The 25,989-nt window shown below is 44.7% G+C and overlaps 1 protein-coding gene across 3 annotated transcripts in view; it reads right to left on the reverse strand.

Moving 5' to 3' along the window:
* Window positions 1-25,989, reverse strand: part of ZSWIM6 (zinc finger SWIM-type containing 6) — a 321,402-nt gene that overhangs the window by 66,545 nt on the left and 228,868 nt on the right. For 2 of the 3 annotated variants that reach the window (XM_068155387.1, XM_068155386.1), the window contains exons 5-9: window positions 16,271-16,444; window positions 13,945-14,121; window positions 13,518-13,664; window positions 13,144-13,287; window positions 1,537-1,797 (exon numbers count right to left, since the gene is read on the reverse strand). In XM_068155387.1, the coding sequence (XP_068011488.1) occupies window positions 1,537-1,797; window positions 13,144-13,287; window positions 13,518-13,664; window positions 13,945-14,121; window positions 16,271-16,444 (903 nt within the window). The remainder of the gene's footprint in view (window positions 1-1,536; window positions 1,798-13,143; window positions 13,288-13,517; window positions 13,665-13,944; window positions 14,122-16,270; window positions 16,445-25,989) is intronic. The other variant, XM_068155388.1, reaches the window with a different exon arrangement.

A 25,989-nucleotide genomic window follows, 5' to 3' on the forward strand; every position in this document is an offset into this window, starting at 1 on the left:
AAATCACTTTAGTAATGGGCTAAGCCTTATTATATCTGCAGGACTTCAACTGTAAAACCATAATTCATATGATTAGGATCTTAAATCACTGCACAGTTTTCCTCCATGTGAGCTGACAGTTTCTGTCTAACCTGGAATAAATTGAAACTATTGCAGAAAAGCCAGATTTCTCAGCACACAGTAATGCAAGATCATCGTTGTACACTGTTCATCACAGCAGATTTGTTGCTATGATCGCTTGATTACTACTCTAAGAAAGCAAAAATAATATCAGTGATCAAAGTAGTAAACTAGAAGTATCAGAATACTTGAGAGAAATCCCACCTTTTCCTCATGAAGCATCCAAGCATCCTTACCAGTAAATAGATGCAGCAAAATGATTTTATAATCTATAGGATCCCTCTATGGTGTTTAACAGTTCCATCTAGCAAGCAGCTGTTCTTCTCCAAAGGCCATAAAGCCATGGTTATAGCTGCATCATAACTGAAACCCTCCCTACAGTATAGCTTCTCTGCAGTTTTGAATAGCACCATCAATGGGTACCAAAGTCTTTAAGGATCTGGTCAACAAGAGTGACTCAAAAATGAGAACTCTAAGCAACATACTACATATCTTCCATTAAAGAATTAGTTTCAAAAGACAAATGTCTTACAGAAAGCAAAACCTACCTGCTGTGTAACAGTCTTCACAACTTATCTAGAGAAGTATCACATTCCTAACCATCCCTTGAGCAGGCATACTAATCTTGGACCATGTCTTTAAATGTTTTTCTTCAATTAAAAAACCCAAAAACTAGAAAGACAACCTTAGAGCCCACAAGACTACTCTCTGAACACAAGGCTTAAGTGCTATATGTTAAACCTTTTCAATGGCAAAAGCATGCACTTTTTTGTACAGGTTTTATTGCAAAACACCAACTAACTCCCAAACACAGGTTATTTGTCTTAATGAAAATTTAGTCACAAGACCAGGCCTTAAGCATCAATATTTGACCACATACTTCATTTTTCATGTATGATACAAATTTTAGAGGCAAGTATTTTTCTTAATTGCTACAAAGAAAATATTATATTTCTGTCCCAGCAATTCTAAGTGAATTTTTTGAGCTCTTCACTTAGGAAAAGAGGTAAATATCTTCATACATTTACAAAGCTTTCAGTCTTTTTTCAGGATACAAGTGACATTTAGAAATTTGCTACCTGAGAATTGTTGATGATAAGTGATGTCTATATTATTTAATTTTAAGCCTGGGTTGTATAATTTGGATACTGAGTTAATGACAAGCAACAAATCTAAATAATAAAATGCAATAAAAATTCAAATTAAAGCCTTATAGGTCAGTAGATGCATTAACTTTACAGTCATGTGATATCTGAAATATGTTTGATTTTCATAAGAGACTAGAAAGAAAATTTTGCTGGAGTTCTACATCAAAAAATGTAAGTATGTGAGGTAGTTTCTACTGGAATACTAATTCAATGTGTTTGTGCAAGTGACAACAGTTAAAAAAAGCAGATAGCATATACATTGCGCTACCTTCTAATAGGAAGACTGCTTGGTTTCGAAAAATCTTCACCAGAGTATCATCCAGATCAATTTCCTGTAGCTTAGAAATGAGCTGCTCCTCATTTCGACAAACCTTCTCTTGTGCATACAAGCCATCTGGCATTATTCGTTGTTGTCCCAGCCCTATCAATGCTACTTCCACAGCCAGTGTTAAATAAGATTCCCCTTCTTCTAAGAACCTGTGTGCAGGCAAGTGGTGGTACTCTAGAGATTTGCATTGCTCCACACTCTCTGTAAAGGATGACACAAAGAACACCACATCAGAAAATCATTCTAGTCCATAATCTCTCTATAATGCCACATTTACAAATGCTTCTTCTGTCAGTATTAATTTAAAAAAATAATTTAAATTGCTACCATGATCTCAAGATCGAATAATCCAAACCTGATCCAATTCCACATTGCAGAAATACATAAAACAATTAGGTTTTAAAAAAGCCACTCAAGTAAAAGTAAACATTTTCATTTTCATTTTAAACTGCATGATTTGGAGAAGGACAGTTTCTCGAACTTTGTGTTAATAAAGTCAAAATTGGAAGATGTATTTCAACATTATTCCCCACCCATATTTGTATTTCCTTAAAGCTTTGATGTTGTATAAGTGGAAATGGAAGGTTCTTAATACACCTGCATAGATTTCATAGAATCATAGAATTGTTTCAATTGGAAAAGACCTCTAAGATCATTGAGTCCAAGACCACCATAGTCATTAAACCATGTCCCAAAGTGCCATGTCTACACATTTTTTGACCCAACTCCCTGGGTAGTGTATTCCAATGCCTGACCACTCTTTCAGTAAAGTAGTTTTTCCTAATATCCAATCTAAGCCTCCTCTGGTGCAATTTGAGGCCATTTCCTTTTGTTCTATCACATGATACTAGGCAGAAGAGGCCAACACATACCTCACAACAACCACAGTTGAAGTTATTAGTTTTGTGCAAATACAGTAGGACTATGTGGGGTAACTACCTATCTTACCATGGGACAGGAATGCAAGTTAATTTAGTTCACTTCAGGAGCAAGGTCGAGATGCTAACAATCAAGAGATGTTTATGTTATCTCTGAGAATGAAGACCTGCAAAGCTGGCCTGCCAAACAGCTGAAGGAGGGAGTCTTGTGAAGATAAAAAAGCCTTGTTTTGGCTAGAAATGATGAGTCAAGGCTAAAACAACAAAACACACAGCTTCAAAACACATTTCGAAAGCTATAGTGCCTGAGTGAAGACCTTTGTATAATTAACTTTAATTTTAATATTTATGTATGATAATGAGCCAAACAGCATACATGCTAAACCTATATGACTATGTTACTCATCACTGCACCCAAATCATGCTAAATGTCACCTGGAAGGCAGAGACACCAGGCAAAGTAAAGGTATAAAAAACATGAGAAAAATAACTCTATGCAGCTGGGGGGAGAAAGACTGTATTTAGCAGAGACAAGAACATTTGACAGGCTGTGCTCCTTTTCCTCCACCCAAGAAAGTGTTGCCTTCTTGGTAAGAATTGTGCATTCAATGTACAGCTGAACTTTTGCTGCATTTCTGTTATATATTAGCACTACGTCAAAGGTTTGTGTCTGCTATGGTTTGAAGGTGGAACTTTTGCCTAGTTCCTGACTGCAAAAACAATTGGAACTTTCTGGACATTTTTGAGTAAAAGGTAAATAAATTACCATTGGACACAGAACAATAACATAGGTATATATCATTCCATTCACTTGCTAATGTGGATAAAAAGTAGTTGCATAAACTATCACAGTATAACTAAGGTTGGAAGAGACCTTGAGGATCATTGAGTCCAACCTATCAACACAGACCCCATGACTAGACCATAGCACCAAGTGTCACGTCCAATCTCCTCTTGAACACCTCCAGGGACGGTGACTCCACCACCTCCGTGGGCAGCACATTCCAATGACGAACGACTCGCTCAGTGAAGAACTTTCTCCTCACCTCGAGTCTAAACCTCCCCGGCGCAGCTTGAGACTGTGTCCCCTATTCTGTCTCTTTACTGATTCTACACTTTAGCTGCTACTAGCTGATGTCTTCTGCTTGGCTTTGCTGACCTTGGCTATGGCTAAGTACTAACAGCAGGTTATTGCTAACTGCTTTCTCTCTCTGTCCCTTGTACAGGGGGGAGGAAGGGGGAGCTATTTGTTCCCCCTGGCTTTGTCCAGAGGGGTCTTTGTGTTGTTTATAAATTGTAAATATATGTAAATATATATAAAAAATATATAGTACATATTTCTATATTTTAGTTTGTTTGTAAATATAGCTTCATTTGCTTCCAAAACCACCTGAGCTAGTCTGGTGATTTATTTTGTGGGTAATTCTCCAAATTCATGTTGGGGGGTGATTCCTAAATCCACCACAATGTCTCTGACTTTGTTGGATGTTACGTGGGATTTATTAACCTGAGCATTTATTAGCGCATTTATTTCTGGCAATCCCAAATATGTCATATCCATCACTTTAATAAATTAAATCTATCACTTATTTTAACTTTCTGAACCTGCGTCAGTGCAAGTCCTTAGTGGGGCACTGGAAAAAATAGGCAAATGTTAATTTTGTCAAACAATAAGAGTCCTAGGGCTCTGAGACAGGCAGGTGTTGGGATCCTACCTGTGATGTGGCAGCCTAGGAACTCAACAACTTTAAAGCATCTTGTTTGCTAGAGCTCTTTAAATGATTTTTAATTTGTTACAGTTGTATTTAAAACATGTATAATGTTTCTGATTTTACTAAGAATAGAAGTGCTACTTTTAGTAAAGATTACATGTAAATTCCACACATACCAAGCTGATTAATTTGACACTTCACAGACACACTGTATGACAAAATATTATTCTAATCTCTAGCGGTGTATAGTCCAGTTAGAGAACAAAAAGTTGTAATGTACAGATGTAAGGAGATGGACATCTGTAGCAAACCTGAAAGCAGAATGAATTTAGCAAATTGCATATGCATGTGTGTAGGGGGAATTTACTTTTCAACACACTCTACTTTTATTTCATGGATTGTTTTGGGTTTTTTTTCTAATTGCAAATAATCTGATTTATTTTCATTAAATTTCTTCCAAAATTGGTGAATATAGGATTAGAAATTAATGGAAAAAAGTCTAATTGAATAAAATGACCTTTGAGGAAAGGTCTGGGAAGACTAAAGATGTGCATATAAAAGAGCTGTATGTAGAAGGATGAATCAACTTTCTGACTACACAGAAGGTTATAAAAAACTACCACAGAAGTGGAAAGAATCTAAGAAATAAATCAGTTAAGGTCCTGGGAAACAAATACTGAAGTTAAAATGGGCACACATGCCCTATCCTATATTATTTCATAGTTTCATTCAGGGTTGGAAGGGACCACAAGGATCATCTAGTTCCAACTCCCCTGCCATGGGCAGGGACACCCCACACTAGATCAGGCTGGACAGAGCCTCATCCAGCCTGGTCTTAAACACCCCCAGAGACGGGGCCTCGACTACCTCCCTGGACAACACATTCCAGGGTTTCACCACTCTCATGGTGAAGAACCTCCTCCTCACATCTAGCCTGAATCTCCCCACCTCCAGCTTCATTCCATTCCCCCTAGTCCTATCACTACCTGAGATCCTGAGAAGTCCTTCCCCAGCCTTCCTGTAGGCCCCTTTCAGATACTGGAAGGTGACAATTAGGTCACCTCGGAGCCTTGTCTTCTGCAGACTGAACAGCCCCAACTCCTTCAGTCTGTCCTCATAGGAGAGGTGCTCCAGCCCTCTGATCATCCTTGTGGCCCTTCTCTGGACACGCTCCAGCACCTCCACATCCCTCTTGTAATAGGGGCTCCAGAACTGGACACAGCACTCCAGGTGGGGTCTCACCAGGGCTGAGTAGAGGGGGAGGATCACCTCCCTCGACCTGCTAGCCACACTTCTCCTGATGCAGCCCAGGATCTGATTGGCTTTGCGGGCTGCAAGTGCACACTGAGAGCTCATGTTGAGCTTTTTGTCCTCCAGCACCCCCAAGTCTCTCTCCTCAGGGCTACTTTCCAGCCAGTCACTGCCCAGCCTGTATTTGTGCCTGGGATTGCCTCGACCCAGATGCAGGACCCTGCACTTGCTCTTATTGAACTTCATGAGGTTGGCTTGTGCCCACCTCTCCAGCCTGTCAAGGTCCCTCTGGATGGCCTCCCTTCCCTCCAGCGTGTCTGCTGCACCACACAGCTTGGTGTCATCAGCAAACTTGCTGAGGGTGCACTCAATGCCACTGTCCATGTCCCCCACAAAGATGTTGAATAAGACAGGTCCCAGGACTGATCCCTGAGGGACTCCGCTTGTCACTGGACTCCACTGGGACATGGACCCATTGACAGCCACTCTTTGGGTGCGGCCATCAAGCCAGTTCCTTATCCATCTAGTGGTCCACCCATCAAACCCATGTGTCACCAGTTTGGAGACCAGGATGTGGTGCGGGACAGTGTCGAAGGCTTTGCTCAGGTCCAGGTAAACGACATCAGTTGCTCGCCCCTCATCTATTAATTTTGTCACCTGCTCATAGAAGGCCACCAGGTTGGTCAGGCAGGATTTGCCCTTGGCAAAGCCATGCTGACTGTTCCCATGACTGCTATGCTATGTTCCAATCCATAACCTTTATAGACTTTATAAGTGCTTTGTCATCAATTTGAAGTATTACATACGCTTATAGCTAAAAAGTCATGTAACATCTTGGAATGTGTAGGAGAGTCACCACCAGATAGTATTGACTCCCATACCTAGAGTGCCATGTCAAGTACTGGGCTCCCCATGGACATACTGAAGAAGATGCAGTGAGGAGCCACAAAGATGATTCAAGGACTGGAGTATCTTATCACTGCTTATAAATATCTACATGATGAGTGTTAAGAGGATGAGGTCAGGCTCTTTTCAGTGGTGCCCAGTGATAGGACAAGTAGCTTCTGTGATAACACATTTAAGAAAGGGGGGGGGGAGGGGACGCTGTGCAGCAGCAATTGCAGCTTGGAGAGAGGAGTGAGAATATGTGAGAGAAACAACTCACACCAAGGTCAGTGAAGAAGGAGGGGGAGGAGGTGCTCCAGGTGCAAGAGCAGACATTCCCCTGCAGCATGTGGTGAAGACCATGGTGAGACAGGCTGGCTTTCTGCAGTCCATGGAGGGCCCTAAGCCAGAGAAGGTGGATGTGCTCAAAGGAGGCTGTGAGCCCATGGAGACCCTGTTCTGGAGCAGGCTCCTGGCAGAACCTGTGGCCACTTGGAGAGAGGAGCCCATGCTGGTTTTCTAGCAGGACTTGTGACCCTGTGGGGGACCCATGCTGAAAAAGTCTGTTCACCTGAAGGACTGCAGCCTGCAGAAAGGAACCATGCTGGAGCAGGGGAAGAATGAGAAGAGTCCTCCTTCTGAAGAGGAAGCAGCAACAGAGATGTGTGTTTGGTTGAGCTGGAGTAAATTCTCCCCAGAGCATCTTTCTAGTGCTGTGTTTTGCAGTGATATAGCTGGGTGTTGATAACACAAGTGTTTTGGCTACTGCTGAACTGAGCACTGAGGCTGTACTTTTCCAACATTTCCCCGCTCCAAGAGTACACTGAGTACAAGATCTCAGGAGGGGCACACAGATGGGCCAGCTGACCCAAACTGACCAAAGGGGTATTCCATGCCATATGACATCAGGTAAGATATATAAGCTAAGTGAAAGAAGGAAATATGGGGAAATTCGGTGATGGTGCCTGTCCTTCAGAGCAACTGATATGTGTATTGGAGCCCTGCTTCCCAGGTGTGACCAAACATCATCTGGATTGATGGGAAGTAGAGAATAACATAATTGTTTGGGTTTGCTTCTGTGCGCGGCCTTTGCTTTGGCTTTTGCATTTTATTATATTGCTTCTGTGTTGACTCCTGCGCTTTTGTTATATTTTCCCTCTCCCTGGTCCATCTAAGAAAGGGAGTGATAGAGTGGCTTCGGTGAGCATCTGTCCCCCAGCTACCAAGTCACTCAGAAGAAGAGTGATTTTCAATGGGGTCCTGAGCAGCAACAGGCCTTTGAACAAATCAAACAGGAGATTGTGCATGCAGTAGCACTCAGGCCTGTCCAGACAGGACAAGGTGTTACAAATGTGCTCTACACTGAAGCTGAGAAGAATGGTCCTGCCTGGAGCCTTTGGCAGAAAACATCTGGGGAGGCCTGAGATCAATCCCTAGGATTCTGGGGTTGAAGATACAAAGGATCTGAGACCAGCTACACTCGGACTGAAAAAAAGATACTGGCATTGTATGAAGGAGTTTGAGCTGCCTCGGAGGTGGTTGGTACTGAAACACAGCTCCTCCTGGCCCCCTGACTGCTGGTGCTAGGCTAGATATTAAAAAGAAGAATTTTCTCTACCCATCATGCAACTGATGCCATGTGGAGCAAGTGGATCGCAGTGATAATGCAGTGGGCCCAAACAGGGAGCCCTAACTGCCTAGGAATATTAGAAGTCATCACAAACTGTCCAGGAGACAGAGATTTTGGGATGTTACTGGAGGAAGCAGAGGTAATGTGCTGAGGAGGCCCCACACTACAACAAATTGCCAGCTCATGAAAAATGATATGCCCCATTCACTTATGAGTCCCATCGCATTTTGGGAAAACAGCAAAGGTGGCAGGCTTCTGTGTGGAGTCCTACACAACAGGTTGCAGAAGCTGTTGAGGGAGAAGGAGAATTAAGTCAGTTTGCAGAGGTGAAAGCCATTCAAGTGGCTTTAGATATTACTGAGCAAGAAAAGTGGCTAGTGTTTATCTCTATACAGACTCATGGATGGTGGATTAACCATGGACCTGATTGCACAAGTTATCCATGAATGTGAAATGTGCGCTGCAATCAAACAGGCCAAGAGGGTAAAGTCTATGTGGTATGGAGGGCAATGGATGAAATATAAATATGGGGAATCCTGGAAGATTGATTACGTCACATTGCCACAAACCCTCCAAGGCAAATACTCCATTCTTATAACAGTGGAGTGTTAATGAGTTATTCAATACCATGCTGACATCATGGTCATTGCAAAAGGAAAGGGCTCAAAGGGGTGAAAGGCATTTGTGGGACTTGGAGTTCATCCTATAGCTTGTAAAGCTTCCTGGTATGGGTTTTTGAGGATTTTTTCCCCCACTTCTGGACTGGGGTGCTTCCCTTTGTCCTTGGTTCACTTGTGACATGTAGTTCACATTTTGTCTGTTCCCCTGTCTGCTACACACACCAGTATTTTCCTTTGTGTTATTTTGTATTATTTCATTAAATTCGGGTTGGTGTTTTTTTCCTTATTTCAACTCCTGAGGGTTTTCTGCCTCCCAGATCCTCTTCCTCCTTGTCACATCTGTGAGGGAAGGGAGGAGCAGTTGCAGTAGAATAAACCTTTATTAGAATAAACCAAACCAGGTTGGAAGAGACCTTCAAGATCATCGTGTCCAACCCATCAACCAATCCAACCCACCCAAACAGCTAACCCATGGTACCAAGCACCCCATCAAGTCTCCTTCTGAACACCTTCAATGACGGCGACTCCACCACCTCCCCGGGCAACCCATTCCATAGCGCAATCACTCTTTCTGTATAGAACTTCTTCCTAATATCTAACCTGAACCTCCCCTGGCGCAGCCTGAGACTGTGTCCTCTGGTTCTGGTACTGGGTGCCTGGGAGAAGAGACCATCATCAGCCTGTCTACAATCTCCTTTCAGGTAGTTGTAGAGAGTGATAAGGTCACCCCTGAGTCTCCTCTTCTCCAGGCTAAGCAGCCCCAGCTCCCTCAGCCTCTCCTCGTAGGGCTTGTGTTCCAAACCCCTCACCAACTTTGTTGCTCTTCTCTGGACTTGTTCCAGCAAGTCAACATCCTTCCTAAACTGAGGGGCCCAGAACTGGACACAGTACTCGAGGTGTGGCCTAACCAGTGCAGTGTACAGGGGCAGAATGACCTCCCTGCTCCTGCTGGCCACACTGTTCTTGATGCAGGCCAGGATGCCATTGGCCCTCTTGGCTGCCTGGGCACACTGCAGGCTCATGTTAAGCCTACCATCAACCAGCACCCCCAGGTCCCTCTCTGCCTGGCTGCTCTCCAGCCACTCTGACCCCAGCCTGTAGCACTGCATGGGGTTGTTGTGGCCAATGTGCAGAACCCGGCATTTGGATGTGTTAAATCTCATGCCGTTGGATTCTGCCCATCTGTCCAGCCTGTCGAGGTCTCTCTGCAGAGCCTCTCTACCCTCCAGCAGATCAACTCCTGCCCCCAGCTTGGTGTTGTCAGCAAATTTACTGATGATGGACTCAATGCCCTCATCCAGATCATCAATAAAGATGTTAAAGAGCACAGGGCCCAGCACTGACCCTTGGGGCACACCACTAGTGACTGGCTGCCAGCTGGATGTGGCACCATTCACCACCACTCTCTGGGCTCGGCCCTCCAGCCAGTTCCTAACCCATCGCAGTGTGCTCCCGTCCAAGCCATGGGCTGACAGCTTGGCCAGCAGTTTGCTTGACGGTGTCAAAGGCCTTGCTGAGGTCCAGGTAGACTACATCAACAGGCCTCCCCACATCCACCAGGCGGGTCACCTGATCATAGAAGGAGATCAGGTTGATCAGGCAGGACCTGCCCTTCCTAAATCCATGCTGGCTAGGCCTGATCCCTTGGCCATCCTCTAAGTGCTGTGTTATTGCACTCAGGATGACCTGTTCCATGATCTTGCCTGGCACTGAGGTCAGGCTGACAGGCCTGTAATTCCCTGGCTCATCCAACCGGCCCTTCTTATGGATGGGCACCACGTTGGCCAGCTTCCAGTCCTCTGGGACCTCGCCAGTGAGCCAGGACTGCTGGAAAATGATGGAGAGTGGCTTGGCCAGCTCATCTGCCAGCTCTCTCAGCACCCTAGGATGAATCCCATCTGGTCCCATGGACTTGTGGGGATCCAAGCTGCTAAGGAGAGTTCCAACTACCTCCTCATGGAACATAGGGAAACTGTGCAGCTCCCTGGCTCCTTCTGCTAGCTCTGCAGGCCAGCTGTCAGGAAGACGTTCTGCCCTTCTAGTAAAAATTGAGGCAAAGAAGGTGTTAAGTATCTCTGCCTTTTCCTTATCCTTGGTTACAATGTTCCCCTCCGTATCCACCAAGGAGTGGAGGTTTTCCTTCCCCTTCCTCTTGCTATTAATGTATTTATAGAAGGACTTTTTGTTGTCCTTCACAGTAGAGGCCAGTTTAAGCTCCAAGTGTGCTTTTGCCTCCCTAATTCTCTTCCTACAAGACCTAGCAACATCCTTTAACATTCTGTGGGTTGCCTCCCCTCTCTTCCAAAGGTGATACACCCTCTTTTTTTCCCTCAGTTCCATTAAAAGTTCATGAACCATCCAGGCTGGCCGTCTGCCCCGGCGGCTCATCTTCTGGCACACTGGCACAGCCTGTCCCTGAGCCTTCAACAATTCTTCCTTGAAGTAGGTCCAGCTCTCCTGGACCCCTTTGTTTTTAAGGGCTTTATCCCAAGGAACTGTCTGAATTAGTTCCTTGAGTAACCCAAAGTCTGCCCTCCGGAACTCCAGAGTGGAGGTCTTCTTGCTGCCCCTCTTGGCTTGACCAAAAACCGAGAATTCAATTATCTCGTGGTCACTGGACCCCAAACACCCTCCAACCACCACATCACCCACCAGTCCTTCCCTGTTGGTGAAGAGGAGGTCAAGCATAGCCTTGCCCCTGGTAGGCTCTCGCAGCACCTGGGATAAGAAGCTGTCCTCCATGCATTCTAAGAACCTTCTAGACTGTCTCCTCTCTGCCGTGTTGAGTTCCCAGCAGATGTCAGGCAGGTTGAAGTCGCCCATGAGAACATGGTCCGGAGATCTTGACACAGCCCTAAGCTGCCTATAGAATGCTTCGTCAACATCTTCCTCCTGGTTGGGTGGTCTATAACAGACTCCAACCAGGGTGTCTGCCCTGCTGGTCTTCCCTCTAATTCTTATCCACAAGCATTCAACCCGATCGTCCCTAATCTCCATCTCAATGGCATCTAGTGCCTTCCTGATGTAAAGGGCCACCCCTCCACCCCTTCTTCCTCGCCTGTCTCTCCTGAAGAGCTTGTAACCGTCAATTGCAGCGCTCCAGTCGTGTGAGTCGTCCCACCACGTCTCTGTGATGGCAACTATATCATAATTTTCCTGCTGCATCAAGGCTTCCAGCTCCTCCTGTTTGTTACCCATGCTTCGTGCATTAGTGTACATGCACTTCAGCTGGGCTGCTGGTTTCACCTCCGACTCTAGCTTGTCGCCCCCAGACTCTTGTCTGAGAGGACTCTTTTCAGCCCCTTCCCCCTTCGAAACTAGTTTAAAGCCCTGTCGATGAGACCCGCCAGTTCCCTACCCAGGATCTTTTTATCTTTGGGGGACAGTCCATTCTCATATACAGTGATCTTTCCCCTTCTCTGGGACAGATGTACTCTATCTGTTGCCAGCTGGTCTGGTGCAGTGGAAAGTTTCCCAATATCAAAAAACCCAAAATTCTTTTGACTGCACCAGCCTCTAAGCCACTTGTTAACTATAGCTGCTGACCTGTTCCTTACTGTATTCCCTCCTGCAGTTAAGGGTATTGATGAAAAAATTATTTGTGCCCCTGACCCCTCAACCAGGTCTCCCAGGGCCCTGAAGTCATCTTTGATAGCCCTGGGAGTTCTGGTTGCAACATCATCATTCAGAGATTTGATAACAGGGTTTTTTTTTGGGGGGGTGTCACTGTGGGTTTTTTTTACTCACTCTTGATTGTGAGAGTGGGACATGTTTATAGTAGGCTGTGTTAAACCAACACAGGTGGGGGAAAGGTGTTTTAAGATTTAGATTTTATTTCTCATTATCCTATTCTGATTTGATTGGTAAACAATTAAGCTGATTTCTTTGAGTCTGTTTTGCCCATGATGTGATTTCCCTGTCCTTATCTCAATCCATGAGCCTTTTGTTATATTTTCTCTCCCCTTTCCAGTTGAGGAGGGGGAGTGTTATAGTGTCTTTGGTGGGCATTTGGCATACTGTCAAGGTCAACCCGCTGTGACAGGACAAGAGGCACTATGCACAAATTGAAATACAGGAAATTCCATCTGAGCATAACACTTTTTTACTGCAAGGATGGTCAAACACTGCAAGAGCTCACCCAGAGAGGTTGTACAGTATTTATTCTTGGGGTTGTTAAAAACTCAGTTGGACACAACCTTCTCTAGGTGACCTGAGCAAGCAGACTCCTCTCCAGAAGAGCATTCCAACCTCAACAGTTATGTGATTTCCTGTAATTTCTCAAAAAGAGGACAGAGCAATGTATGTGAAAAAGACTGCTGATATAGTCTTCTTCAGTTGTATTTCAAGCATGAAATATAGAATTGTCTTCAAGAATGAGTAACTGGTAATTTTTGAAGTACCAAAATTTTACTTTAAACATATTCTCTCCCTTGTATTTTCCTCAGGAACGCAAATCTGAGTTCTTATACTATAAAGGCATTGGCTTTGAATTTAATTCAGAAAGGCAAGATAGAAAAATGCCTCCAGTTACTGAAGACTTGGAGAAGATTGCTCCTTTTGCATGGCCTTACCTGTGTTTGAGAATCCATGAAAGCTCTCATCATCCACTCTGCAGGCTTCCATCAGGCTACTGAAGAGGGTGCCAATTGGATCCAAAGGATGTCCTACCCAACCTTCAAGATTTGTTATTGAGGTTACACCTTTGTGGAGAAGTTCTGTGAAAGAAAAGATGGAGGGAGAAGGAAGGGAAAGAGAGTTCATGTTAACCTCTCAAAACAATTACAGAGGTAAAACTGATTAAAATTATCTCAGTACAGATTTCAAAGTATTTCCAATAACGTTTGCTTTGAAGGAGAAAATAGTATCTTTCAGGGCAAATTCATTGCTTTTTGTGAATATATTGAAAGAGGAAAAAAAGAAAATTAATGAATGCCAAACATTTTACCTTTCTTCTGAGCCTGGAACATTTCCAGCTGTTTCTGCTGCTGCCTTCTTAGTGTATTAACAATAGCTATTGCTAGCCTCAGAGCTTCTTGTGGGTATCCATGAGATCGTAATGCATCCACCCTCGCACAGGCTGTAGGAACATGTTCTAAAATGGAGAAAATAATTGAAGAATAGCAATGCCTCCATGTCTGCCAATGGCCTGTTTTGCTTGGTTACTCAAAAGGGCTTTTTTGTTTGCTTGCTTTTTCTTTTTAAAAATATGAGAGAGAGACTTAAAGGACCACTTCTGAGCCAGCATTTCAAGGGAGCTTCTGTTCTTTTTGTCAGGCTTTTAATTAATCTCCCCACAATCCATCCCAAATAATTCCATAGAAACTGAACAAAGCAGCAAGTCATGAAAACATCTTTCTGGTTTAGCTACTTACCGTGCCACAGGGGCCTCCCATGAGAGTCAAAGAGTGAGTTTTCAGTGTCATCATGGCAACAGTAGTTGGTGTATAGGTCACTGCTGATAATGTGCTGTAAGTGGCTATCCTGCCAGTGCAGATCACATGCCTCTATAGCTCGAGTGAACACCGTCCGATGTGGCTTGTTCAATGAATCTGTCATTTTCACAAGTTCAGAAAACTGCATCAGCTTTTACTCATGCAAATGTGAATCAGTCATTCATAGTACCCTTGTCTTCTGCCCATTCACCAACCCTCAACCAATGGCAGCATGCCTTGCCCCCCTCCACAAGGAGCATACTGCAGGTGACATTTCATAGTTTCATAGTTTCATAGTTTCATTCAGGGTTGGAAGGGACCACAAGGATCATCTAGTTCCAACCCCCCTGCCATGGGCAGGGACACCCCACACTAGATCAGGCTGGACAGAGCCTCATCCAGCCTGCTCTTAAACACCCCCAGGGACGGGGCCTCGACCACCTCCCTGGACAACCCATTCCAGGGTTTCACCACTCTCATGGTGAAGAACCTCCTCCTCACATCCAGCCTGAATCTCCCCACCTCCAGCTTCATTCCATTCCCCCTAGTCCTATCACTACCTGATATCCTGAGAAGTCCTTCCCCTGCCTTCCTGTAGGCCCCCTTCAGATACTGGAAGGCGACAATTAGGTCACCTCGGAGCCTTCTCTTCTGCAGACTGTACAGCCCCAACTCCTTCAGTCTGTCCTCATAGGAGAGGTGCTCCAGCCCTCTGATCATCCTCGTGGCCCTTCTCTGGACACGTTCCAGCACCTCCACATCCCTCTTGTAATAGGGTTTTCACATCCTATTACCCAACAGCTCACATGCATTATGTGCCATTCACTTTTCCTTCAGAGAGATCTGCAGACCAGCACAGCTAATGTTAAATAGGACTTTGCAAAGGGAACAGCTAGAGATGAAGGCCGTTAAACAGCACATACACAACTCCCCTAAAAACAAACTAGAAAGTGTATGTCACACAGCTACTGAAGCAACCACAGCTTCTCTCCTTCTCAGGCCCAGAGCTACTAGGATGGAGGACAGATAAACATTGCAAGAAAGATTTTCAGTTGTTCTCTTTGAGGAATTATATTAGCTTTGAGCATTTGTATTTTTTCCATAAACATATACAAATATTGCAAAGAAAGTCAGGTACTCAGCCCATGGGACTGATATAATCCTTACTATACATCTTCCTATGTGAAAAGCACTCTGTTGACATGGCACTCAGTCTGAATATTGAAATATCATGTCAGATTTCCCCAGGTTGGGCTGAACATCATGAGATCCAGAAAGTAAAACACCTACGTAGGAAGTTCTTGCTTTTACTTTATCACGATAGTATGAAATACGCATCAAAATACTTAAGAGTTTTGAGGATTATGTGTTTTTTTCTTCCCCAGGTAAATATCCTGCATCTTCCTCACTTATTAACAAAGTAGCAATCTTTGCTTAAAGATGACTGGAGAAGGCTTCTGTCAGATTTGATAATCACATTTTAGATTAGAAAGCATGATATCAAGTAAGAAGAGACATCTCCTCCAAGAAGATAGTGTTGCCTCTGCACCATCCCGCACCTGTCAATGCAAACTGCCCAACACAGAGTACATCTCATAGATAACTGCTTTAGTTTCTCACACTCTCTGTTTAATGCAATTAAAACAGATCTCCCTTTAAGTATCAAAGGGTTTGTAACTGCAAACAAAATAAAACCCCCAATACCCAAAGGTATATAAGATTATAGTCAAGCAAAGAAACAACAGGCTTTTACATTATATACTTCAGTGACATTCAATTTTTATGCAACAAGTATTTAGATGGACCAAGTGAAAAGTTAGAAGACATAACTAAACACAAATACTTGTTTTGAAAACATTGCACTTCCAGCACACACACACACAAAATCCCTTATTTATCCTTTCTGCAAGGATAGTATTAGTGAAAATAAATTTGACTGGTAAATCCTCAACAATAAAGTTACTTCTCCCAGGAAAAATGCTGAATTCACAGAATCACAGAAATATTCAGATTGGAAAAGACCCTCATGATCACCAAGTCCAACCAATAACCCTACTCTAAAAGGTTCACCCCTAAACCATATCCCCAAGCACTGCATCCGAACAACCTTTAAACACATCCAGGATTGGTGACTCAACCACCTCCCTGGGAAGCCCGTTCCAATGCCTGACCACTCTTTCAGTGAAAATTTTTTTTCTGCACATCTAGAGTATATAAGATAGAGGCTATATTATATGTTGGACTCAGTGCATATATTTAGGCTCACCTTGGTTAGCACCCTGAGGCAAAGCATTGGTTAAATTTGGAATCTCGTTTCCATGGTTTCCATCTTCCCAGGGACAAACATCCACACTGTTCCATTTTTTCAGCTGTTTTAGCCAACCAGCTTTCTGCTCCAAGTTGCAGTGAGGATTTAAGACTATACATGTCCACAGAGCACCTGATTTAAAAACAATTACTAAATTAGGTTTTCTATTAAAAATGCAGCTGCCAATGACTAATTGCAAATTTCTATAATGCAACACTTTTTCTCCCCTTGAAGGCCACACTGCTTGTTTCCCAGCTGTGTCTAACACCAGGCAGACTGACTTCCTGGCACAGAATCTTGGAGCTGGTGTGGCCCATCTGAAGCAGTTGAAAGACTGTATCGAGCCAATTTTCTCAATTAAAAGGCGTTAAGTGGGTCTACTGTATTAGAAAATCCATAGTTAACAATGTATGGCTCATCAGACTGGAACATCAGTCAAAAGGAAACAAGAACTCACATAAAGTTACAGCAGGAAATTAACAAAGTTTTTTATCTAATGTTTGTACCAAAAGTAAATGTTGTTTTCCACAAACAAGAACTATGTATCTTCCAGCTTCTTACAGAAACCACACAAGTGCATTAGTGAGACATGTATTTTGTATACACATACTTCCACACTCAAAACCCAGCAGAAGTATTGCTGATGATATAACTCATTCCGGAGCACATATGGACATCAGAGGTCCAGTAAACACGGCTTTTGTGCAGTCTAATAGGAATAATATATTTTTACTGTGAAGACTTTGGTAATTTGGTTACACTAGAAAAACCGTTTAAAATTTTCTGTTTATGGAGCTTGAAGGGAAAGCTGATTTGCACTGATATTTCACATATACTATCACTTTAGAACTTGCTCTCTAGCAGAATATATCAGGGCAGGCATAAATATACTGCAACAATTTTCAAATAGAAAGATTTTTCTCTAAATGAGCTGTCTCTTTATCAGTGTGAACTTTGACAGAAACATGAAGACATCTGAAAATACCATTTTGCAACATTTCATTTGCTCATTAAGAACGTTCCTTATGCAGTACAAGAGGTTTTAAAAGAATATGCTTTAACTATCAAACCTTCATGACAGTATGAAAAATAAAAAAGGAAAAAATAGTAAAAATGCAGCTGGTTCTGCCAAGATAATAGAATACTCATATTCAAGTAATCTTTCGCTAAGAATGCAAAATGGATACCCAGAGCACAGGCCCACACAAAACATTCATTCCTAAAGTAACTCAGTACGTTGATAAGCCATGACACAGAAGCCAGTGGAAACAACTTGATCTTTAAGGTTATGTAGCTGCATACAGTAGAGCATGCTATTTTTTTTTGTTTCTTTGTTTGTGAGGTTTTTTGGGGTTTGTTTTGGGGATTTTATGGTTGTGTTTTGATTTATTTATTTTTTTGGTTGTCCCAACTTGCCATAGGAGTGAATAAAGCCAATACTGTTGTCATGGGTTTAATCAATTGAATCTACTGATGAGTACTTGATACCATGCTGACATCATGCCACCTTTAAAATGAAAGTGCTGTCTGGAGCAAAGTATCATGGGGCTTGTAGTAACATGAAAGGCTTCCTGTTTGCTGATCCTGATTTTGCTGTGCTTTTCTGTGAAATAGGCTAAGGTAACCGTACAGTGTATCATCTCATTAAATTCCTCAACTCAACTCAGGTTTTTCAATAATACTTTCCTTTGTGATCGGGGGGGGGGGGGGGGCTGGTGAAAGTGGGCACCCAAGGTGGGGCATCATGAAAAGGGATGTGATACCAAGAAGCATGATAATAAGAAGAGAGATAACGACAAGATTCTTGTTAAAAGATTTTTTTTTTTTCTGTAGTATGTTCGTCATGTTGATGCATTTGCTTTCCAGGGGCAGCTGTGGCCAGGCCCTGTTTAACACTATATAAAACCTTGTACTGCACTTGTACTCTATGTGTGGTTTCTGGTGGTGCTTATCACCTCAGGGAAATGGCTTAAAGCTATGGTGTTGCTGTGCTGGTTACTGGTATGTTAGGATATCACAGTATCACAGTATCACAGTATCGCTTAGGTTGGAAAGGACCTCGAGGATCATCGAGTCCAACCTATCAACACAGACCCCATGCCTAGACCATGGCACCAAGTGCCACGTCCAATCTCCCCTTGAACGCCTCCAGGGTCGATGACTCAACCACCTCTCTGGGCAACCCGTTCCAATGACGAATAACTCGCTCGGTGAAGAACTTCCTCCTCACCTCGAGTCTAAACCTCCCCTGGTGCAGCTTGAGACTGTGTCCCCTTGTTCTGGTGCTGGTTGCCTGGGAGAAGAGGCCAACCCCTTCCTGGCTACAACCACCTTTCAGGTAGTTGTAGAGGGCAATGAGGTCACCCCTGAGCCTCCTCTTCTCCAGGCTAAACAATCCCAGCTCCCTCAGCCTCTCCTCATAGGGCTTGTGTTCAAGGCCTCTCAACAGCTTTGTTGCCCTTCTCAGGACACGTTCAAGTGTTTCGATGTCCTTCTTAAACTGAGGGGCCCAGAACTGGACACAGTACTCAAGGTGCAGCCTAACCAAAGCAGAGTACAGGGGCACTATGACCTCCCTGCTCCTGCTGGCCACACTATTCCTAATGCAGGCCAGGATGCCATTGGCCCTCTTGGCCACCTGTGCACACTGCTGGCTCATGTTTAGGTGGCTGTTGATCAGCACACCCAGGTCCCTCTGCGTTTGGCAGCTCTCCAACCATTCTGACCCCAGCCTGTAGCTCTGCATGGGGTTGCCGTAGCCAAAGTGCAGCACCCGGCACTTGGACGTGTTGAATGACATCCTGTTGGACTCCACCCATCAGTCCAGTCGGTCGAGGTCCCTCTGCAGAGCCCTTCTACCCTCTGACTAACATCTGCTCCTAACTTGGTGTCATCTGCAAATTTGCTGATGACTGACTCAATCCCCTCATCCAGATCATCAATGAAGATATTAAAGAGGATGGGGCCCAGCACTGACCCCTGGGGGACGCCACTGGTGACTGGCCGCCAGCTGGATGTGGCACCACTCACCACCACTCTCTGGGCTTGGCCCTCCAGCCAGTTCCTAACCCAGCACAGAGTGCTGCTGTCCAAGCCCCAAGCTGACAGCTTAGCCAGCAGTTTACTGTGGGGGACGGTATCAAAGGCCTTGCTGAAGTCCAGGTAGAGCACATGCACAGGCCTCCCCACGTCCACCAGACGGGTCACCTGATCATAGAAGGAGATCAGGTTGGAGAGGCAGGACCTGCCCCTCATAAAGCCATGCTGGCTGGACCTGAGCCCTTGGCCATCCTTCAGGTGCGCAGTTATTGCCGCCGGGATAATCTGCTCCATCATTTTCCCCGGCACTGAGGTCAGGCTGACTGGCCTGTAGTTTCTGGGTTCCTCCATCTGACCCTTCTTGTGGATGGGGACCACATTGGCCAGCTTCCAGTCATCTGGGACCTCACCTGTGAGCCAGGACTGGAGGAAAATGTTGGAGAGCGGCTTGGCCAGCTCATCTGCCAGCTCTCTCAGCACCCTAGGATGGATCCCATCCGTTCCCATGGACTTGTGAGTGTCCAAGTGGCTCAGCAGGTCCCGAACTAATTCCTCATGGATTTCCGGGGCATTACACTGCTCCCCGACCCCATTGCCCAGCTGCGGAGGCCACTCGTCCTTAACTCCTGCCTTGCTGTTAAACATTGAGGCAAAGAAGGTGTTCAGGACCTCAGCCTTTTCCTTGTCTTCAGTCACCGTGTTCCCCTCCAGGTCCAATAAGGAGTGGAGGTTCTTCTTGCCCTTCTTTTTAGTGTTAATATATTTGTAAAAATGCTTTTTATTGTCTTTCACAGAGGTGGCCAGCTTCACTTCCAACTGGGCCTTTGCCTCACTCATTTTTTTCCTACATAATTTAACAACTTCCTTAAACATACCTCGAGAAGCCTTCCCTTCCTTCTAAAGGTGATACAGCCTCTTTTTTCCCCTTAAATCCTCGAAGAGCTGCTTGCTCATCCAGGCTGGTCGCCTTCCCCCCCGCCTCATCTTTCTGCACGTGGGAACTGCCAGTTCCTGTGCCTTCAAGAGCTCCTCTTTGAAGTAGGTCCAACCATCCTGTACCCCTCGGTTCATGAAGGCTGCTACCCAGGGAATTTTACAAATAAGTTTCTTAAACAAGCTGAAGTTTGCCCTCTGGAAGTCCAAGGTGAAGGTTCTGGACCACTATCTCGTGGTCACTGCACCCTAGGCAGCCTCCCACGATCACATCTCCCACCAGCCCTTCTCTATTGGAGAAGAGCAGGTCAATCAGAGCCTGGCCTCTGGTAGGCTCACTTAACAGCTGCATCAGGAAGCAGTCCTCCATGCACTCCAGGAATCTTCTGGACTGCCTCCTCTCTGCTGAATTAAGTTTCCAGCAGATATCTGGCAGGTTGAATTCGCCCACAAGGACAAAATCTGATGATCTTGAGACAGCCTCCAATTGCTTGTAGAATAATTCATCAGCCTCCTCATCCTGGTTGGGTGGTCTATAACAGACTCCAACCAGGATGTCAGATTTGTTAGGCTGCCCTCCGATTTTAACCCACAGGCTCTCAATCCCTTCTTTCTCCACCTGAAGTTCTGTGGCTGAGAGTTACTCCCTAATATACAAAGCCACCCCTCCTCCTCTTCTCCCTCGCCTGTCTCTCCTAAAGAGCCTGTAACCCCCCAGTGCAGCACTCCAATCGTGCGTGTTCTCCTACCATGTTTCTGAGATGGTGACTACATCATAGTCACCCTGGTAGTCACCCAGGTTATGGTTATTCCACTACCCACTTGGTGTGCATGTAATCTCACACAATCAGTGGGCCACATTTTATCCAGAGTAATACAAATCTTTTCAAATACCACATGGAGATCTGCCCCAAGGCTGTATGGTACAGTATGGGAAAAGTGCCTAGGATTGTGGTCACATCTGATTTCTTCGAATTTCACCTCCAAACAAGTAGATAATTAAAATAGAGTAAACCAGGTTGGAAGAGACCTTCACAATCATCGTATCAAACCTATCAACTAATTCAACCCACCTAATCAACTAAACCATGGCATCAAGCCCCCTATCAAGTCTCCTCCTGAACACCTCCAATGATGGTGACTCCACCACCTCCCCAGGCAGCCCGTTCCAATGGGCAATCACTCTCTCTGTGTAGAACTTCTCCCTAACATGAAGCCTAAACCTCCCTTGGCGCAGCTTGAGGCTGTGTCCTCTTGTTCTGGTGCTGGCTGCCTGGGAGAAGACACCAACATCTGCCTGTCTACAACCTCCCTTAAAGTGCAAAATACTGATAAACTGTTAAAATATTTGGAAAAAATATGTTGTCAGGCCAGAAGTTCCCAAGAGACAAAAGTTACTATGATCTGTTGGGGCCTGGCCCATGCTTATGGAGCCATTCTCATAACAGTTCAGAGCACTCGGGCAAGAGAAGGTGTCTGGACCTACAGGCAGACTGACAGGCACCCAGGCTACTCAGACCCCAACAGCAGCCATGGCAGCTTGTGACCATTTGAGGCTGTGCCTTTAAGAAAGGGACAGTGCTGAGACACTCTGGCTGAATATTTTGCAAACAAAGACAGGTCTAAACAAATTTCATTGGTAGATTGGTAGAACGCAGCTTTAAGTTTTAGGCCTACTAAGACCTTTCTCCTTTAATAACTGATTTTTCTCTCTCTAACCCTTTTTGGGAAAAAAGGGAGGTAGGGGGAGAGAGCGGAGTACAGGGGGGGAACCCTCCACTGTCCGGAGGAGGGAGTTTTGTTTCTTTGCTCTATATTTCTATATATATATTGTAAATACTGTATATATTGTGTACATATATAACCTGCATTTTCACATTGCTTGTAAATATAGCATCCCTTTTGCTTTTCTGACTGAATTAGCTGTGGTATTTTTTTTCCTCTTTGTGGGGGAGGAAGAGCTAGGCCTTCTCTCTCAACCCACTACATTTTCAATTGGCATCCCAACGTGCGGCGAAAATTAGCTTGATTTATTGCTTGCTCGAGTCGGACTAGCAAACATGAAGGTGTTTTGGATTTTAGAGTGTCTCTTCTTTTCAGTTTTTGGGGTCCTGATCTACAAATATTGTTTGGGTTTACTTCTCAATCACATAGGTAAATATTTAATGCAAAAATTATATTTATGGTTCAGGTATAAAATTCAGCTTCTGTATGACCGCTGTCTGGGTTTTTTTCGGCTTGGTACATATGGAAATATAATTTCGACCACTCTGCCAATTGAGATAAGGGAGTTTAAGGTTCCAGTAGGTGAAAGAGTAATTTTAAGTGATGGCTGGGATCCAAAGGTGATTTATTTGATGTGTGTAATCCTGCTGCTGGTGACAACTAATGTGTATTTGTTGTATTCTTTGCACCGGGAGAGAAAAGTATCTAAGGCCTGCTTCATTATTAAGCATAGATCAAAGAAAAGGAGGCACACTTCTGGCTCAGCCCCAGAGATTTCTAGTGATGAGGAGAGTGGAGAATGTGTATCACTTAAGGATAAAGCTAAAAAGTCTATTGGAAAGGCTGCTTTGAACGGTATTGTTGCTGATTCTGGCATGCAGCCAGGGGCGGCGGCAGCTTCCAACATGGCGGCTCCCCCGTCTTCGGCCGCCATTAACGAGGTGTCGTAGTTTGGGCTGGGTGCCCTTCTGCTACAGGGGTGTTTCCTGTGTCCAGAAGTCCAGCCCAGTGGGTGGACACAGGAAATTAGGTTATTTCCTACCATGATCCCTTGCACCACTATAAGTCTTACGGCAGGGTCTGGCACTTCCTCTTTCCTTCCTCCTCGCCAGCCGGTAACTGGGGTAGAGATCTCCTGGCCATGGGCCTGGTTAGGCCCAAGGCCACGGGGGGATGGGCAGTCTCAGATCTGGCCAGCTGAGACTAGCCTAGCAGTGGGGGGGGAAGGAGGAGCCCTGGGGGTTTGGGTGCACCCCCAGGTGGGGATGGGATTTCTCTGGGTCTGTTTTTGGGTCTCTCTCTCTCTCTTGTCACTGTATTTCTAGTTTTTTTTCCTGCATGCACTCACTGTTCTATTTAAACTTTTCATCACTTTTACAATCCGTTTGTCTGAGTTGTTATTTCTGCGCGTGGTGGGGAGGGGGTCTGCCCCAACCCATTACACGAGGCAAAGTCATTTCCTTCTCCTATGGCAGGACCAGAAGCCCCCTCCAAAGCAGCTGATCTGTCTCAAAACCTCTCAGCTTCTGTTAAGGCAGCTGTAAATTCAAACACAGCTCCAATTAAGCAAGCAGAAGTTTCAAGAACTTCAAGCCAAAGCTGATCTGGGAGCTGATGGGGGAGAGGAGCAAGATACTGATGCGGGTGAGGGACCTTCTGCTAGAAAAGACCCTGCTGAGGAGGAAGAGAAGGTTTGTTATAAAGATCTAGCGGAGTTATTGCGACAACACAGGTTGGAGAAGCAGCTAGGAGAGCAGCTAGCAGTGGTGCTTCTCAGCTTAAAGAGATCCTTAGGAGAGTGACAGCAGGATTATTGGGACAAGAAGTTCAGGAAGATGTGATAGAAGGGGCAAAGGAGGAAGAAGATAACATTTCTGAATGTTCTTCACCTCGCGAAGAGGTTAGAAATGTCCGTAAAGATTACACCAGAGCAGATAAGGAGCCAGTTCTAGCTTGGCTTAGTAGATGTTATGATACAGGTGCTCCAGCTCTAATGGCTGGACACAAATCAGCATCTCAGCTAGGAACTCTCTCGAAGGATAATGGGATAGATAGACATCCAGGCAAGGCTCTCGGTAAGGTTAATCTGTGGATACTGGTGTCCCTTTGTTAAAGGCATGTAGCTGAACATGAGAGATGGCCAAAACTTTATCTCTACACTGACTCATGGATGGTAGCCAATGCTCTATGGGGTTGGCTAAAGAACTGGAGGAAGAGTGGTTGGCAGAGGAAAGGAAAACCCATTTGGGCAGCCAACCTGTGGCAGGACATTGCTGATCGAATCGAGAGAATTCCAGTGAAAGTGAGACACATCGATGCTCACATTCCTAAGAGCAAAGCTACTGAGGAACAGCAACACAACCATCAGGCAGATCTAGCTGCAAGAGTTTCTCAAGTAGACATGGACTCTAATCTTGATCTCGACTGGAAACACCGAGGTGAGATATTCTTAGCTCGGTGGGCTCATGACTCGTCAGGACATCAAGGCAGAGATGCAACATACCAATGGGCTCGTGACAGATCCATAGGCATTTCCATGGATGCTATCACACAAGTCATCCATGACTGTGACATTTGTGCTGCTATTAAGCAGGCAAAAAGACTTAAGCCCTTGTGGTATGGTGACAGATGGTCCAAGTACAAGTATGGTGAAGCTTGGCAGATTGACTACATCACTCTACCACGTTCTCGTTCTGGAAAGCAATATGTGCTTACTATGGTAGAGGCAAACACTGGATGGTTGGAAACTCATCCAGTTCCATATGCAACTGCACGCAACACCATTCTCGATCTGGAGAGACAAATCCTGTGGAGACACGGAACTCCAGAGAGGATTGAGTCAGACAACGGAACTCATTTCAAGAACAACCTTGTAAAGAACTGGGCAAAAGAGCACGGTATTGAGTGGATATTCCATATTCCCTACTATGCACCAGCTGCAGGGAAGATTGAACACTACAACGGTTTGTTGAAGACCACTCTTAAAGCCATGGGGGGTGGATCTTTGAAAAATTGGGAGAAACATTTAGCACAAGCAACCTGGCTGGTAAATAGTAGAGGTTCAGTGAACCAAGCTGGACCTGCACATTCAGATTTGCTACAGAAAGTGGAAGGTGATAGAGATCCTGTTGTTAAAGAAAAGAATCTGTTAGGTAAAGCTGTTTGGGTATTTTCAGCCTCAGGAGATGCTACACCTCTCCGAGGGGTGGTTTCGGCTGGAGGTCCGGGTCACACTTATTGGGTAATGCAAGAGAATGGTGAAATTCAGTGTATTCCACAAAGAAATTTAACTTTAGCTGAAAGAATTTAATTTCAAACTGTTGTATAGCTACACTGCGTCCAAAGGAAGAATCAGTGAAGAATCTATGGTGCACGAACCCTGAGAACCCTGAGAGCCCTGAGTCAACTAGGAGACCCTGAGAATCCCTGTTTCCCTTTTCTTCGCTTTGTCGGTGAAGGAATAAACTGTTTTCCATTTTTCTTATTTTCTGATTTTCTTGGACTTTTGAATCATCAACATCTGAGTATAGCCGGAGTGGACTATGGACTTTGCTTACGAACTGTAAATATCGTCTTGGATTGGATGGACAGTATGAAATTGTTTAGAAGGGGTGGACTGTGACCGTTTGAGGCGGTGCCTTTAACAAAGGGACACCATGGCCGAATGTTTATAAAGAAGACAGGTCTAAACTAATTTCATTGGTGGAGAAGCAGAAGCACTGCCTTCAGTTTTGATTCCCAGTGAGACTTGTCTCACTCAGTTTCAGTCTTGCACTTTCTCCTTCCAGCAGCTCACAGCTTCTAGGCTTTCGGCCAGACTGACCTTGGAAAAAGATAAGGCCTCTGCTAACACACTTGCTCTAACCATATTTCTGCACGTGGTGGGGAGGGGGTTTGCCCCAACCCATTACAATACTCCTTTTAATGGCAGTTTCCCTGAGACACCCTTCCCGAGATGATCTTCCATGGAATCCTAAGCC

The sequence above is a fragment of the Melanerpes formicivorus genome, unplaced genomic scaffold, assembly GCF_026170545.1.
Source record: "Melanerpes formicivorus ecotype bairdi unplaced genomic scaffold, bMelFor1.0.p_v2 SCAF_31, whole genome shotgun sequence".
NCBI classification, from domain to species: Eukaryota; Metazoa; Chordata; class Aves; order Piciformes; family Picidae; genus Melanerpes; species Melanerpes formicivorus.